Source organism: Barbus barbus, assembly GCF_936440315.1.
Source record: "Barbus barbus genome assembly, chromosome: 2".
NCBI lineage: Eukaryota > Metazoa > Chordata > Actinopteri > Cypriniformes > Cyprinidae > Barbus > Barbus barbus.
The window spans coordinates 7,895,884-7,913,725 of record NC_136730.1 but is presented as its reverse complement, the minus strand read 5'-3'; the positions used below and the strand labels follow the sequence as shown (position 1 = coordinate 7,913,725).

General features: G+C 38.4%; 1 protein-coding gene across 1 annotated transcript; it reads left to right on the top strand.

Annotated features, from left to right (window-relative positions):
- The first annotated feature begins 43 nt into the window (after positions 1 to 43).
- Positions 44 to 17,574, top strand: LOC306887793 (very long-chain specific acyl-CoA dehydrogenase, mitochondrial-like). Its single transcript, XM_079445806.1, has 20 exons — positions 44 to 591; positions 914 to 983; positions 1,733 to 1,807; positions 1,971 to 2,043; positions 2,285 to 2,349; positions 3,085 to 3,219; positions 3,337 to 3,481; positions 4,489 to 4,618; positions 9,544 to 9,669; positions 9,814 to 10,012; positions 11,148 to 11,252; positions 11,728 to 11,814; positions 12,020 to 12,082; positions 15,388 to 15,489; positions 15,697 to 15,794; positions 15,935 to 16,007; positions 16,190 to 16,262; positions 16,517 to 16,589; positions 17,009 to 17,084; positions 17,155 to 17,574. The coding sequence occupies exons 1-20, from the start codon at positions 518 to 520 to the stop codon at positions 17,290 to 17,292; spliced, it is 1,980 nt and encodes a 659-aa protein (XP_079301932.1). The 5' UTR covers positions 44 to 517; the 3' UTR covers positions 17,293 to 17,574.
- Positions 17,575 to 17,842: the final 268 nt, after the last annotated feature.

Sequence of the window (17,842 nt, the reverse complement as noted above, 5' to 3'; positions counted from 1 at the left end):
TAATGCAAAATCTTATAACTAAAATATATTGGTTAAGCTGCATATCACACACAAAGCAACCTTCAGTCGTGTTGTAGCGCCTCCCCCGAAGTGTCTGTAAAAGCTGATCTGGGATCAGCAGCGTTAACGTTACATATATCTATGGTTACGTGATTCTTAGGATATGTACTTCCGGTAGCCAGTAAGAGCTGTTCAGTGGATCAGAGCGTCTCGTTTAACGGTAGTTTTCGTGTTTTGTAACAGAAGTGTTTGTATCGCGTCGCAGTCCACAGGAGGACGGTCTCAGTCTGCGGTGGGAAGAGCCACGAACTGGAAGAGTCGGTCAAGGGCGAAATAAAACCGGTCTTGCTGCATTGTAGGACACTCAGTCCAGAACTCGTTCACCTCTTGCTGGCCATTGCTGTCCCGTGGTCTATCGGCATTTGGTGACTTTTTAATTTGTTCTCGATCCATAGGAAAGCTTGACGCTTCCGCTTCACGGGAGATAAACAACAAGAATCTCGGCCTAATCGTAATCATGTTGTTGCGTAAAATTACCCAAAGTCCTGCGATCTGCAACTCTGTCCTCCGTCTACAACCAACGATTACAGGGTGAGACTCGTTGTTTTCATTCAGGTCGAGTTTATTAACGTTGACTTCAAAAAAAAAAAAAAAAAAAAAAAATCGTTAACTGAAGAAAAATCAATAACTTGAAACTGACCCCCGTGATAATTTGCTCTGTCAATTGTTTTGCCTATCTATCTATCTATCTATCTATCTATCTATCTATCTATCTATCTATCTATCTATCTATCTATCTATCTATCTATCTATTAATATTTATGATAGATAGACAGATAGTTAGAAACATGCAGAAGAGGTTAAGGCAGTATATGACTATTATATCTCTATATGACTTTCTCTCCTTTATCAGAGCACAGTGCCAAACTGGAGCTATTGTGGCCCTGAAAAATGCTCGTTTTTACACGAGCCAGGCCGCAGAGGTAAGACCTATCACTGTGTATCAATATAATGTATTCATGTCCATATTTTCAAACATGGGTTATGTCACAGAGTCAGTTCAAGTACTTTGTGATCAGAACTGACATAACAGATCATGCTGTAGCCATGTCCTGTGGAAAAAAAAAAACACAGGTGCTTGTCCTCAGACACCCATTAATATAAATCTGGAGTAAAGTTCACATCCAGTTCACATGACACACAGGAGCTTGGCAGTAGGCGTTTTGCCATGTGTTACGTAAATATTGTGGTTGACCTACACAAAATCTGATGACAGTGAAAATATAAAATGTTATTAATAGTTGATTCACACTGCCTTGTGGGTTATGTATGAGGATTTTATGTATGGGAGGGAAGGTTTATAAGGGAGGGTTATATGATCCTTGTCATTGCTCTTTGCTCTACTTGGCAGTCTTTTTTGTCGCAATGTCAAGCCATGGAAATCTTTACAGTCACTGTCACATTGTACTTGAACCCACCAAACTGAAAAAGGTTTTCAGCGGAAGAGCTTAGAAAGCACTGGCTATACCAAATGAAAAAGTGAAAACATTCATTCAACATTCATCTAGTTAATTATTTTACAATTACTTTCATTTAAACCAACAAAAGTCATAAGCAATATTATCTTTTTGGACATTCAGTACTGAGAAAATGAGAATACTGTAGATTTTTGTGTAGTTTTGTTACATGCATATAAACAAAGCAATAACTTTCTGTTGTTATTTTTACCAAGGCTGTTCTGGACAAGAATGCAGTAGGCAGGGACGCCACCGTGACAGCTGAGAAGGTTGATAAGGCGGCCAATGTGGTACGTGACTTCATGTGATTCAAACACAGTCTTATAACTACAAATGCTACTTTTCATTTTGAGATATTTTCAGAAGAGTTTTAAGACAAATAAGATGCAACAAACATATGTAGCGGCAGTATTGTTATTTTACTATAAGAGACTCATAACTTTTTCCCCTCAGGAGTCAAAATCCTTTGCTGTGAACATGTTCAAAGGGCAAATCAGCACTTCTCAGGTGTTCCCCTTTCCCTCAGGTGACTCCAAAAAAAACATACTGTGCTAAAGTATGTTTAGATGGATTGCTTTGATATATGGTCCAGTGTTATTTTGTGGTCACCAGATATTATATTTTAAAAACTGGAAAATGTTGATTTTTGACTGGAAATGATACCTTTCATAGGTCTTTAATGTTGTTACTCATTATACTCACACTTCAGTGTTGCTCAGTGTGTGTTTGTGTTTATTCCCTGAATATTTTTACATTCATCGATGTAGTGCTCAATGAAGAGCAGTCACAGTTCCTCAAGGAGTTGGTTGGGCCATGCAGTAAGTTTTTTGAGGTAAGTTTAATGCACCTACATTTCTGTTTTAGAATAAATCATTTTCTTTTATATGCTGATTTCCTTAAATATTTGAAAACAGTCATTCTACGTATGATTGAAAATTCAAACAGTGCACAAATGTGACCCTAGACCACCAAACCAGTCGCTGGGGTATATTTGTAGCAATAGCCAAAAATACATTGTATGGGTCAAAATTATCCATTTTTCTTTTATGCCAAAAATCATTAGGATATTAAGTAAAGATCATGTTCCATGAAGATACGTAATTTTTGATCAGAACGTAATTTTTATCAGTAATATGCATAACTAAGAACTTCATTTAGACAACTTTAAAGGTGATTTTCTCAGTATTTGGATTTTTTTTTGCACCCTCAGAGTCCAGATTTTCAAATAGTTGTATCTCAGCCAAATATTGTCCGATCCTAACAAACCATACATCAATGGAAAGCTTATTTTTTCAGCTTTCAGATGATGTATAAATCTCAATTTTGAAAAATTGACACTTATGACTGGTTTTGTGGTCCAGGGTCACAAATGTGAGAAAATCAAGCTCAAAGTTCTATCTTGAGGAAATGTCCCATAAGAGGACAAACAATATTGATACAATCTACCTTTACACTAAAGATATTTAAGTTATATGTTAAAACTGTAGCTCGCATGATACTGAGAAATGCGTAGGCAGTTGACATGTCTTTTTAATTTTCTTTGCAATGTGCCTATGTGTGTTTCCAGGAAGTGAATGACCCCATGAAGAATGATGCTCTGGAGAAGGTGGAGGACCACACGATGGAAGGCCTGAAGGAGATGGGAGCTTTTGGTCTTCAGGTTCCTGCAGATCTTGGTGGTGTTGGCCTCACCAACACACAGGTAATATCACTGCTCCATTCCCATTTTTCTTTCATTTGGCTAGGAGGTAGAGATATAAATGGAATGGAAATCTAGAAATACACATGAAATTTATGAATGTACCTGCTCTGGTTACAGTACGCCAGGCTGGTGGAGATTGTCGGGATGCATGATCTGGGTGTGGGCATCACTCTTGGTGCTCATCAGTCCATTGGCTTCAAAGGCATTTTGCTTTTTGGTAACCCCCAGCAGAAAGAGAAGTACCTCCCAAAGCTGGCCACTGGTGAGCGAGTGAAGAGTGCACACAACAACTGCTGCAATGTTTAGTTATGACTTAAACTTAACATATAATTTAGAAATAAGCATAATATTTGTGCGCATTTTTAATGCATTCTTGTACTGTCAGTTGCCTGCTTTAATAATTGTGAATTTATTTATGAGCGTTTCATCCTGTATTATAAAAAAAATACATTTACTTATTTACACACAAAGTCAGCCACAAATATTCCAAATGGAATGGCTAAACATGATTGTGAAAAGTTGGCTAACGATTCATTATTGTACACACAACTAGTAATTTGAATAACTTCATAAAATGCATTATGATTTGCTACATGCAAAATAGTATGACATAATATTTTTAATGCTAAAATATTTACAAATGTTTAAAATGTGTGATTATCTTTTGTCTAAGTTCACTGTCAATTCACGCCAAACCGACTATTATATTAATATGAAAACAAATGCAAACTAGACTAAACTCAATGAAGTGCACAGTAACTACACTTTTCACAAATATTCAAATATTGTGACCAAACATTAGATTAGCAGACCAAATCTAAAAATTGTAAGAATCTGACATTGAAAACCCCATAATGGGTGACAACTCATAAATAAAAGGGATAGTTCAGGATGGTTCACCCCAAAATTAAAATTATTTCATCGTTTACTCACCCTTGGGTTGTTCTAAAAAAATGTGAGATATGAGTTTCCTCTGTTGAACACGAAAGAAGATATTTTTAAGACTGTGGGTAACCAAAGAGTTGCTGGTCCCCATTGACTTGCGTAGTGTGGTTTTAAGAAAAAATACCATGAAAGTCATTGGGGACCAGAAACTGTTTATCCACATTCTTTAGAATATCTTCTTTTGTGTTCAGCAGAAGAAATAAATTCATACAGGTTTGGAACAATTTGAGGGGAAGTAGATGATGCCAGAATTCTCATTCTTTGATAAACTAACCCTGTCTGTGTTTGTTAAATAATAACTCTTGTCTTGTGTGTTTCTGGTAGGAGAGAACGTTGCTGCCTTCTGTCTTACTGAACCAGCGAGCGGTTCTGATGCAGCCTCCATTAAAACCAGTGCAGTTCGTTCCCCCTGTGGCCAGTACTACACCCTGAATGGAAGCAAGATCTGGATCAGGTGTGTGTGTGATCTTACTCTTAACAAAATACACACAAACACCCACAGGTTGGGTGGCAAGGATGTTCACCTATTTTACGGCCACTAGGGTGCATCATGAATAAACCTATCACAGACTGGTCCATGTCCACTTGGATGAGGTCATATTACTATTAATTGCCTCTCTCAGCTGTACAGTCATTCAAAACAGTGTTTCTGGTCAGTGAGCCATGTGAGCTTGTTGGGGGTTTTCTTATCTTGGTATGACAATGTGATTTCTGTATCAAAGCTGTATTTTTCACGTGTGTAGCACATTGAAGTCTAGTAACAACCAGAGACCTTACACATTGCATTTTGGCAACTCCATAAATGTATATGAGTAACTAAATATACTAAGTTTAGCAGTGTGAAGAACTGTTGTACTTAGTGGAGCTTGGCATTTAGTTTTTTTATTGCTCATACTGAAGGTTAGGGGGATTTTCTAAACCCCTGACATTAAGTATTAAACTTTGCCACACTTGCCTGATACACTCAAATTGTGCAGCTTGATGAGGTGAGGTGTTGCCCTCATTTAGTTTTTTATAATAGAAAATTAAGAATTTATCATACAAGAAGTGTGTTTTCACGGCAGTTGTTCTTTAGTGATTGTCAAACAAGAATGAATGAATCAGAATCAGAATGAGCTTTATTGGCCAGGTATGTTTACACATACGAGGAATTTGTTTTAGTGACAGAAGCTCCACAGTCCGACAGGACATGGATAATAAAAGAATAATATACAAATACCCAAATAGGCAGTGTACAAAACAGCAAAAACACAATATATAATATAGACAATTATGTGTGTACAGGTCTGATATGTGCAAATTTGAAATGAAAAAAATAAATAAAAATAAGTAAGTGTGGTGAATAAATAATGTATAATAGAGTTGTGTGTTCCGCGTTTATTGTCAGGTGTTGCTGAGATGGATTGCCTGAGGGAAGAAACTGTTTCTGTGCCTGGTCGTTCTGGTGCTCAGAGCTCTGTAACGTCGACCAGACGGTAACAGTTCAAAGAGGGAGTGTGCTGGATGTGAGGGGTCCAGAGTGATTTTACCAGCCCTTTTGCTCTCTCTGGATAAGTACAGTTCTTGGAGAGTGGGGAGGGTGGTACCAATGATTCGCTCAGCAGTCCGGACTACCCTCCGTAGTCTTCTGAGGTCAGATTTGGTAGCTGAGCTGAACCAGACAGTTATTGTCATGCAGAGGATGGATTCAGTGATGGCAGAATATAACTGTTTCAGCAGCTCCTGTGGCAGATTGAACTTCCTCAGCTGGCGAAGGAAGTACAACCTATGCTGGGCCTTTTTGACAATGGAGTCAATGTGAATGTCCCACTTTAGGTCCTGAGAAATCTGAATGACTCCACTGCAGTCACAGTGCTGTTCATGATGGTGAGTGGGGGGAGAGCAGGGGGGTTTCTCCTGAAGTCCACGATCATCTCCACAGTTTTGAGCGTGTTAAGCTCCAGGTTGTTAAGACTGCACCATACAGCCAGCTCCTTGAGCTTCTGTCTGTAAGCAGACTCGTCACCGTCCTGGATGAGGCCGATCAGTGTGGTGTCGTCTGCAAACTTCAGGAGCTTGACAGAGGGGCCTTTAGATGTGCAGTCATTGGTGTAGAGGGAGAAGAGCAGTGGGGAGAGAACGCAGCCCTGAGGAGCTCCAGTGCTGATGGTGGGGGTGTTGGATGTGAATTTTCCCAGCCTCACTAGCTGCTGCCTGCCTGTCAGGAAGCTGTTGATCCACTGACAGACAGAGGTGGGGGCGGAGAGCTGTGTTAGTTTATTCTGAAGGGTGTCTGGGATGATGGTGTTAAAAGCAGAGCTGAAGTCTACGAACAGGATCCACACATAAGTCCCTGGTCTGTCCAGGTGTTGCAGTATGTAATGCAGTCCCATGTTGACTGCATCATCCACAGACCTGTTGATCATCCAGTGATCTGTTGAGGATCTGTGTGAAGATGGGGGCCAGCTGGTCAGCACAGATTTTTAGGCAGGCTGGTGACACACCGTGTGGGCCTGGTGCTTTCCTTCTTTTGTTCTTTCTGCAGACCTGGTGCACTTCATCGTCACTTATCTGAATTGTATGTGTGGGGGAGAGGGGGGTTGCTGGAGGTGTGAATGGTTGTGTGGCGAGCTGTTCAGGGCGGGTGTGGGGTGATTTTTCAAACCGGCAATAAAACTTGTTCAAGTTGTCTGCTAGTTGTTGATTCTCCAAAGTGCTGGGGGATGGTGTCTTGTAACTGGTGATATCTTTCATACCTTTCCACACGGAGGCAGAATCACTGGAAGATAATTTGTTCCTTAGCTTGTCAGAATAATTCCTCTTTGCCACTCTGATCTCTCCGCGCTGTCTGAGCTTCACGAGCGCGCCGGCTCGCTTCCCCTGTCTGCGCGTCCTTCTGAAGCGGTTGACCAGAGCTACGGCTCCGCCAACTACAATGTCCAGCAAGACGTCCGAATAGTCAAAATCCAGTAAAAGATTTTGTGGTGTGTTCTGCCGAATGTTCAGCAGGTCATCCCTGGTAAAACTGATCATATTTGAGAAACAAAAAACAAACAAAAACAGTACAAACACTGAAGAGCAAAGTACAGTAGCTGCCATCTGCGGCGCCATCTTCGTAAAGGTCAAGATGCACTTATGCAAAATGCTTTGCGTTATTTTTTTTTTATTTTTTTACAATATTCTTAGCACCGTATGGCATAGCTTCGAGGACCTTTGCAAAAATAACATGTATATATACAGACTTTTATGTGTGCACGAGAAATCATTAAGCTTAGCATATAGGACAGTGCACACTTAGCCACCTATTGTGGCATCAGCCCATTTCGCAGTGTGGTTTCATGGCATGCGTTAAAGAGACCTAAGGCCTTGAAATATGACATACTGCCTTAACGACAGCCACATTTTGAACACTTTTTCTCGAAGGCACAAAAAAGTTTCTTCCGTGCATGCAAAAGTCACTTAGAGAAAAACAATGAAAAAATATTTACAGGTGGCTATTATATATACCAAATATAAAGCTGAAAATAGTGCTGTATAAACCATTTATGTTAAATATGGTCCGAAAATCTACTGAGATGTTTGGAAATGAACTATAATTTTTACCTCATGGATGTTAAAATGAGCAAAAAAAAATCTCATAGATTTAGAATTGAGTGGGAGACAAGAATATTATAGAGACTTGGGATATAGCTGGCAAGAAACTTCCAGAACACTTTAGAAAAACACTATAAACAACTGAGAATACCTTAGCAACTGCATGACAACAAATTTAAAACAAAGAAGCGTCACTTGCATTTTCTTTAGAGAATGTAAAAATCTAGTAAATTGTTACATTGCATGGTTTTGCAATGGGTTAAATTATTATATGATATCAAAGTAATTAAAAAATAAATAAATGGAAAAATAAATGTTAATGTGTTTTGCAAAACAAAAATACAGTATTATGGTAACTTCAACCAAAGCTAAAGTTGTTGAAGTTCAGTTAAATGTTTCATTGATCCTCTCACTAGTAAAATTAAAATGTACATGTACAATTAATGTCATCGTTATTTATGTAAGCATAATAATAAAGTAAATACATTAAAATAGTAGGCCTACTGCATGTTATTATAGGCTGTGTCCAAATTCAGGGTCTGCATCCTCCTTAGGATCCTTCCTACCCGGTTGAAGGAGGAGGGATCCTCCGACGTCCGCAAAACCCGGAAGTCGGTGTTTGTGAATTTGGACAGCCTACCCTTCTTTCAGTTCCCTCCCTTACCCGTTGCTCATATCCTGTCGCCTAGCAACCGTGACAGCGCCAAGCAAGAAGCGGGAAAATGGACAAACAAAGAGTTATTCTCCTCATTTTAATTCTTTTGGAAGAAATAAAGCAATTAAATAAATTAAATACTTTCTTTGCTCGTTGTCGGAGAGTTTTTTATATCAGACTACAAGACAGTCACATCCAGGTAAGCCATTATAGCCTATTTTTATTTGTTTTTAAGTATTCTATTTAAGTATTCTATTTAAGTATTCTATTTAAGTATTCTAATTTCTCCTACAAATTCATTGAGCCGAAGCATAAACTTTAGCTTGTTTTGTCAGAGAAACTCCTCTCCCACTCCGCTACCGCTCGCTTCGTCCGCCATTACGCTCTGCCGAAAAGAATTATGGGATAGGTAGGACGGGAAAGGATCCACCACACCCATCCTTCCAATTCGGGGAAAAGGAGGACGTATTTGTGGGCCGCATTTGAAGGATCCTACGAATTTGGACAGCCTTCGTCGCGGCGCTGTGACGTAACATCCTTCAAATGAGTACTCCGAAGGATGCAGACCCTGAATTTGGACACAGCCATAGTCTAGGCTTAAAGGAACACTCCACTTTTTTTTGAAAATAGGCTCCTTTTCCAACTCCCCAAGAGTTAAACAGTTGCCTGAAAGTAGTCCCCAGCTAGGTAACTAGTTATGATATAGCTGACTGATAACTATGAAGATAACTATAATGATAATTATATTAGCATCTTACATATGGTTCTTTTTATTATAACCACGCACTGCCATTTTGTCATCTACTGCTTTAAAAGCTCAAGCTGTTTAAAGTTGTGTGTATTCTGTCATTCATCAGCTGGAAAATTCCTAAAAGTGATTCTAGTGAAATCATTCCTCTGTGTTGTTATTGCTATAGCTGGGATGTGGACTTTCCCATCATCATAGAATTAAAAAGATAATTAAAACTTTATAGGTATTGTTTTAAAACTTTATAGTTTTTGTCCTAGGTGTGAACTTTCTAGCAATATGTAACAGGTGGTTCCTTCTCTGTCTTTCTATCCATAAACGGGTGCTTAGCCTGAAAAAGGTTGAAGACTCCATTGGATTGCATTATTAATAATAATCAGGTTCTTTGCCTCCTCTCTCTTAGTAATGGAGGGATTGCTGAGATCTTCACTGTGTTTGCAAAGACTCCCATGAAGGATGAAAAGACCGGAGAGATGAAGGACAAAATTACAGCATTTATTGTGGAGAGGAGCTTCGGAGGAGTCACACAGTTAGTGCTTGTTTTGCCTCCTTTCTATTCAGTAATCTTTCGAGTTGATATTTTCGCTGACCATTTCCCCTCTCTGTCATCATCTTTCTTGTCTCTTTATCTGTTGTTCTTTTTATATTCACTTCTTCTTTTTCCATCTCGCAGTGGTCCTCCAGAGAAAAAGATGGGCATTAAAGCGTCCAACACGGCAGAGGTGTATTTTGAGAACGTACGTGTCCCTGCGGAGTGTGTGCTGGGAGAGGTTGGAGGTGGATTCAAAGTGGCCATGAACATCCTTAACAATGGCCGCTTCGGCATGGCCGCTGCCCTCTCTGGGACCATGAAGGGTGTCATCGCCAAAGCGGTGCGTATGTGTGATAAAGTGCACGTTATCAGGTGTTCGTTCTGTTTGTAAGCTGTTTGCCTCTTTCAGTATGTAATGCTGAACAAACTTTTTCTTGCTTTCTTTTTCGATTCCTCTTCTGGTTTTTAGTTTGTCTAGCATGCTGTTTTGTTAGGCCACATCCTCCCACCCGCCGACACCCCTATCATCCTCACTTCCTCTGTTAATATGCAGGGAAATTCCTCAGCACTCATTGCACTGTCCCCGTGCTGCGTAGCATCTGAGCTCAGATTGGCACATGCCTCACCATAATTTTCCCGTGTGTTTTTCTCTCGCTGCTTATCATAGTTGGCTCATTTCTTAAAAAGCTGTGAAAGTTACGAGTTCTTGCGCAACTGATAAAATACAGCTTGAAAGCACTGTAAGTCGGTGTAAAAGCATCTGCCAAATACAGAAAAATAAATGAAATTTCTGCTCAAATGGAAGCAGTTGTTAAATATGCAAATGTTTGGTTGCTAAAAATAAATCAATGTGCAGAAACAGGATGCTTCTGCATGTACAGCAATATACTCATGAAATGTGCAGTTGCTGTGTGATTGTGGGCTACAGCAGAGGGAGGAGATGATTTCTCAACAGTTTCGGTGCTTGCTCTTACCACAGGCATCTATGTTTGTCTCTGTGTCTGTGTTTATGTCTCAGACCAGGAAATTTTGAAAGCAGAAACTAAGCGTAGACCTTATCCATTGCAGTTCACTTGCCATGTGGGTCTTCAGTTACTAGTTTGTTTTAGGGTTCAACTTGTCAAGTCATAAAAAGAAAGCATGCATTCGGACATGCATATGCTGAAAACCGTACCGTGATGTAATTTGATATATACTCTATGTCCTTTCACATATTTGCATGCAGAATTTTTAAAAGTGCCAAATGAAAATTCTAGTCAGGTTTATGTCTCATCAGTGTATTTCATTACTGCAATAATTCCAGCTAATTTCATGATGAAATTGAATATGAGCATTTTTTTGCACACGCCGTTTCAGCAAAATTGTTTTTGTTTTTTTTCAAGCTATTATTTTTTTCCAAAATAACCTCACTTTTTTATTTTGACAGTTCACCAGTTATAGTCTCTATATTTCCTCCTTTTTTTTTTCTCACACAGGTTGACCATGCTGCTAACCGGACTCAGTTTGGCAACAAGATTCACAACTATGGTGCCATTCAGGAAAAGATGGCCAGAATGGCAATGCTTCACTATGTGACAGAGGTGAGCTTACCTACTGCTTTGCCACATCTTGACTTTCCCCTCAGGGAACAAGGAAATTTGAGAGTCAAACACTGCCTACTAACCGTAAGTCATCTATTTACTTGGAGTCAAGTAAATACTGCTTTTGTTTGATCCCATACATAAAAGCAAATTTACACAGTTCAAATGCAAAGCATCTCTAATGGACAGTGTGCTTTTTATGGGCTTTGCAGATGTCAGCGTTTTAGCTGTGTGCACTTGCAGAGCTCAGTCCATAAATTCCTTACTTCCACATGACTTGGAGGAAGTGGAAGCTTCCCCCTAATATCTGAGTGATTTGAGTGGGTCATGTGTGGTTAAAGTCTAAAAATACACCATTTATCATATGTTGTGTTTCCATGTCTGTTTTCCATTTCATTATGCAGTTTATTTGTTCTGAGCGTTTTTATTAGTGTTGTTCTTTTTTCTCCTCCTCTCATCTTTTCTACGAACTTAGTCCATGGCTTACATGGTTAGTGGGAACATGGACAGCGGAGCCACAGAGTTCCAGATTGAAGCGGCTATTAGTAAAATCTTTGCTTCTGTAAGTGTTGATCAACCCAGTTGTACTAGTTTTTAAGCCCACATACATATTTGTATTAAATGAATGAATGATGCAACTATATAGTACTTTATTATGTATTGCTGTACACCCAAACCACTTTACAATCATATGGGGGGGGATCTCTCCTGATGTGATGTTTAAAGAATATATTGTAAATTCACCATATCGCTGGATTTTCCTTTAGGAAGCAGCTTGGTTGGTGACGGATGAATGCATTCAAGTTATGGGTGGAATGGGATTCATGAAGGTCAGTGTGTGTGTGTTGATTGTATGTTGATTGTGATGTTTATTTGTATTGCCCATTCACAATACACATTGTTTCAAAAGCATCTTTACAGAAAGTCATACTGTTATATCCATAATGGCTTAAAGGATTAATTCACCCCAAAATGACAATTTTCTGAAAATGAATCACCCTCAGGCCATCTAAGATGTAGATGTGTGTTTTTGTTCATCAGAACAGATCTGGAGAAATTTTGCATTATATCACTTGCTTACCAATGGATCCTCTGCAGTGAATGGGTGCCGTTAGAATGAGACAGCACCCAAACAGTGGATGAAAACATCACAATAATCCACATAACTTCAGTTCAGTTAATGTCTGGTGAAGGGTTTGTAATAAACAAATCCATCATTAAAAAGTGTTGAACTTGAATAAGTTCACTATCCATAAAATTGCTTTCTCTGGTGAAAAAGTTGTTTTGCCTGAATCAGGAGAGAAATGTGCACCGATCAAGCACCATTTATAAGCTAAAGCAGTCCAAAACATTTCTAAACAAATGCATCAGTGGATATCTCAGTTTGATGTGAGAGGACAACAGGGTTATGGATTATTTACCACTATTTTGGCCAGAAGTGATGGTTTTAAGAGAAAAAGGATTTGTTTCTTACAAACACGGAGCTTTTGCTTCACAAAACATTAATTGATGGACTGGAGTTGTATGGATTATTGTGACGTTTTTATCAGCTCTCATTCTGACGGCACCCATTCACTGCTGATGATCCATTGGTAAGCAAGTGATATAATGCAAAATTTCTCCAGATCTGTTCTGATGAACAAACAAACTCTTCAACCTCTTAAGAATAAGTAAACTTTCAACAATTCAGACATTTTTAGGTGAACTATTACTTTAATGCTTTAACATAGAGCAAGGTTTAAGAATAGTTTGCATGATTCTCTGGTTTTAGATCGAGGAATATTGCATTTATTATATTGTGTATTGAATATATCAGTGCCAAAAATAAAAATGAGAGATAAATGTTAGTTGGTTTGTTTAAAGCTTTTTGTTGTCAGCTTTTTCAGAAACCAGACTCTGTTAGAGGGAAGTCTAATTTTGGCGCAATAGCATTGCAGCATTATAGTTTCTGTATTGTGACTCAAAGTGTGAACATTCATAAACGCCTACTTTGTGGGCAATCACCCCCTCAAGGCCTAAATGTTTTGTCCCGGGGTGGTGGAAAAACTGGAGGTGTCTCTGCAACAATGTGATTGGTTATCGAGGGGGGAGACACGGCTGTGCTAACCTCGCCACAAAACAGAAAACCATATGCAGATAAAATTGGCCTTTGCTGAATGTAGGTCACGTCTGCATGTTGACTGTGTGGCTTTGTGTTGTATTGTTGTTTTTGTTTTCTTATGTCAGTTGGGATGCCACATGCGCTGCTGTAAAACTGAAGTAGTTTTCCCAGTCTGAACATGTTGCGTATGCAAAAATGTGCAGATGCAGCCTCTAGCCACTGATCAAAATGAGCTGTTGGGGGGTGGTTAGGGGGCGTGTATATGAGTTGCAATCACAAAAATGTCAAACAACGTTTGGGGTGATGGGTCATGGCGCTTTCAATTGGAGTATATAAATGAATAACTAACACAGGACAGAAACGATAGATATTACTGAATTCATGTCAAATGCAACAAACTTAATAATGCATTTTTGTCACATAGAAAAGATCACCCTCATGACTTTCTTCTGTTGAACACAAAAGAACATTTTGTAGAATGTTACCAAACCATTTTGGTTGCCCTTGATTTCTTCTGTATGGACAAACATTTCTTGAATTTCTCAAATTATATTCCACAGAAGAAAGAAATTCATACAGGTTTGGAATGACATGATGTTGATTTTTTTATAAGATATTATTTCTAAGATATTTACCTTTAATTAGGCCCTTATTGATTTTAAAATAAGTAGCCTAATGGGCTAATAAACTATAAAATTTGTAGTTAAAAAAACTAAACATGAAGAAACTACAAAACAGCTTCTATGAAATTAAAATAGCATATTAAAAATAGCACATTAAATAAAATGGCATATTAAAATAGCACAACAGTAACAGTAATAAATATATTTCTGCCAACACACAGGTTATTTATACAGTGTTAATAACTTCATTACTATGGTGCTGAATTGACAAGCCTATTAGCGTTTTTCAATATACCTCATTGTCGTGGCTGTTTTCAGCCAGCACCTGCAAGCCCCCAGACCTCTTCCCCCTTTTCCCCCTACTAATGACGCCCCTGGCTATATACAGGGTTGCACATAAGTTTTTTCAGCCTGGTTCTCATAAGAGAACCTGGAGATTTGGTATGGTCCTCGCACTGCACATAGTGTGACCCATTAAATATAACTATAAAAAAATAATTAATAATAGTGATAATATTATTGCACTTCTTTTAGTTTTTTTAAATAAAATAATAAATAAAATAAAGTGTGATAATACCAATATATTTTAAAAATAAAAAGGGGAGCATTTAATAATAATTCTGTATATATGCTTTGAAAATGGCAGAGGATAGCCTAGAGATTAATGCTTCCAATTTGAATAGAAATCTTATACAGTATTACAGTTTGTTGATCTAAAATGGTAATTGTGCATTAACAGCTGTCAACCATGTCGGTACGCAGAGCAAATGAAGCAAATTAACTTGTTTAAGCTCTTTGTTGATGTATGGTTTTCTAGGACAATATTTGGCTGAGATACAATTATTTGAAAACCTGGAATCTGAGGGTTCAAAAACATCTAAATAATGAGATCACTATCTTTAAAGTTGTCCAAATGAAATCCTTAGCAATGCATATTACTAGTTAAAAATTAGGTTTTGATATATTTACGGTAGGAAATTTGCAAAATATCTTCATGGAATATGATCTTTACTTAATATCCTAATGATTTTTGGCATAAAAGAAAAATGGATAATTTTGACCCATACAATGTATTTTTGGCTATTGCTACAAATATACCCAAGTGACTGGTTTTGTGGTTCAGGGTCACACACACAGACTTTTAAACTTTGCGACAGACACACATCTTTTTAAAATCATTTTATATAAATATATAAAAATACAGATTTATTGATTATTGATTGGTACTGTGTATGTATACAGTGTGTGTCTGTGTGTGTGTGTGCCGCTACTTTATTCCCATGATGAGGATTTTTGAAAATTACTTCCATCATGTTCTCATGTATTTACCATTTAATGCTGAACTAAAAGAATGGATTGATTATTTGTGTGGCACTTTGACAGCACTCTCTGTACAACGTTATTGATGCAGGATGCTGGTGTGGAAAGGGTATTGAGGGACCTGCGAATCTTCAGAATCTTTGAGGGTACCAATGACATCCTGCGACTGTTTGTAGCGCTCAACGGCTTCCAGGTAAAAGAGAAAAGAAAACACTGCTGAAAACATAACTGCCTGCCTTGCAGCTTCCTGTTCTGCAAAACCGCCTAAAGCTCTCATCACGTGTGGTTGTTGACATCTGGCACTGCTAAAATTTGCTATTGGTGTTTTCCAATGCACATGCTTTTTTAACGCAAACACAGTATGTAAATTACATTTTCAAAGGTGTGTTCTGTTCGGTAGAATGCAGGCAATCAGCTGAAGAGCTTGCAGAAAGCTCTAAAGAACCCTATTGGTAATGCTGGGGTGTTGGCGAGTGAAATCACAAAGCGAGCCAAGAGGTTAGACCTTCATATCTCTAAAAACACTCTTGCTAGACATTTTGTTGTGTTTTGCAATGTCGTGTTTTGCAGTGTCATGGTCTTTGCAACAACCTGATAAACCTGCAATATGTCTGTCCTTATCTCTCCGTCTCTGACAGGAAGGCAGGCTTGGGGACAGGACTAACATTGCAAGGAACAGTCCATCCAGAGCTTAACCACAGTGGAGAATTGGTAAATTAAAGCAAAGCTATAGTGCTTGGACAACACTGAAACGATGTTCAGCCAATGCTGGATGATATTTACTCAAAAATAACACTAAGAAAGGAAACCACCAAGAATACCAAAGCCTAAATGAGACATAAAGATTACAGAACTAAAATAGTCTTTTTTTTTTTTTTTTTTTCCTCTTAAAGACTGTTAAAGCCATAGAGCAGTTTGGAGCTGTTATCGAAGAGCTTCTTCTGAAGCATGGAAAGAGAATCATTGGTGAGTGATGTGTTTGACTTGTGCTGCTACTGATAGATCTTTGTTAGATTATATTTTTTGCTTCAGCCTGCAATGGCAATTTGCCATGGACTTTTTTCGTATCGTGCATGTTAATTCTTCCTGTTTTCAACTTTTTCACTTTGCATATTTACAGCTAAATACTGTGACAGAAGCTTTTGTCAGGCGTCCATTTGAGCATGTGGCTTGAACTTTTCTCATAGTGAGTGAGTGATTCTGTACATGTGGCTTTTCAGATGAACAATTTGTTCTGAAGCGAGTTGCAGACTGTGCCATTGATCTGTACGCCATGGTCGTGGTCTTGTCCAGGTAAATTATATAAATGTATTAATTTGTATACAACCTTTACAACTGCTCATGCTATGGGTTTGTTTAAAATCCTTAACCTATAATGTTCAACTTTGACACAGTTTGTGCTGCAGACACAAAGGTTACCTCAAATCGTGCAGCTTGTAATGGAAAGGTTGTGTTACAGTGAATGAGAGATTCAAGTAGAACAGATTTTCACATGCTTTTTGATAGGCGCTGCTGACTTGGGACAATAAGCTAAGATTTCCTTATGAAAACATACAAATCTGGTTTGTTATTGTTGTTTATGTATTAATGAATGCCCATGCATTACTGGAAATAGAGTTGATAATTGGCTAATTAAAGGAGAGATCATTCAGTTCTACGTATAATACAACATTTTTGCTTGTTTGGTGTGTTTACTCGTTTTCCTTTTTCAGAGCGTCCAGGTCTCTCAGTCAAGGTCACCCTTCTGCTCAGCATGAGAAGATGCTGTGTGAAACCTGGTGTATTGAGGTCAGTGTTTAGTGTTTTTAAACGTCTCCCCGTCTCATCTTTAAGCATTAATCCGATTTCTTTTCTTTAGGCCCATGAGAGGGTCATGCAGGACATCAAGTTCCTCAGGTCAGGGACGTCCAAGCAGATCTTCAAGAACTTGCGTGCCATTTCTGCCGCCGTGGTAGAAAACGGAGGAGTGGTATCTCCTCATCCTCTGGGCTTTTAAAGCTCTGCTCTTCCTTCCATCACCCAACCATTTATTTTCTAACCAGTCAGTCAAAGCTGCCCATATTTCTTTACCCAGACTGTTCAATGCTGCCTCTATTCTTTATTACTGTGGATTCTGTCACATTATGTACTTTGACCACAGGAGTGCTTTAATATTTCATAATAAATTAATAAATAGGACATGTAGATTTAGGCGTACATTGAAGGATTGGATTTGTTTGTTTCTAAATGTAGTTCTTTTGTATCTAATCAAGCCTAAATTAAAAAATGTTGATTAATATTAAGCAGTGATGAAAACTAGTCTGCTTTGAAGAGTGATAAAAGCTCTGACTGAAGCACTTAAGACTTGTCAACAAACCGGTCCAGCTGCTAGCATTTTGCAAATGTTTTCAATTTAGCGGTTTTACATATTGAACCTAGCTTTTCCCATGGTTTTAATGTGAAATGGCTGATCCAGAGTTACCCGAAAGTTTGTTCTCATAACTAAAATAGAAACACAAGTCGTTTTTCTCGGTTACCAATTTTGTGAACTAAATAACATTATGCTC

Excerpts from the sequence above, each read along its gene's own strand:
- LOC306887793 (XM_079445806.1), top strand. The coding sequence starts at position 518 with ATGTTGTTGCGTAAAATTACCCAAAGTCCTGCGATCTGCAACTCTGTC. Across the intron at positions 592-913 it reads CTACAACCAACGATTACAGG|AGCACAGTGCCAAACTGGAG; the intron begins GTGAGACTCGTT and ends CTCCTTTATCAG. Across the intron at positions 9,670-9,813 it reads AGCTTCGGAGGAGTCACACA|TGGTCCTCCAGAGAAAAAGA; the intron begins GTTAGTGCTTGT and ends TCCATCTCGCAG.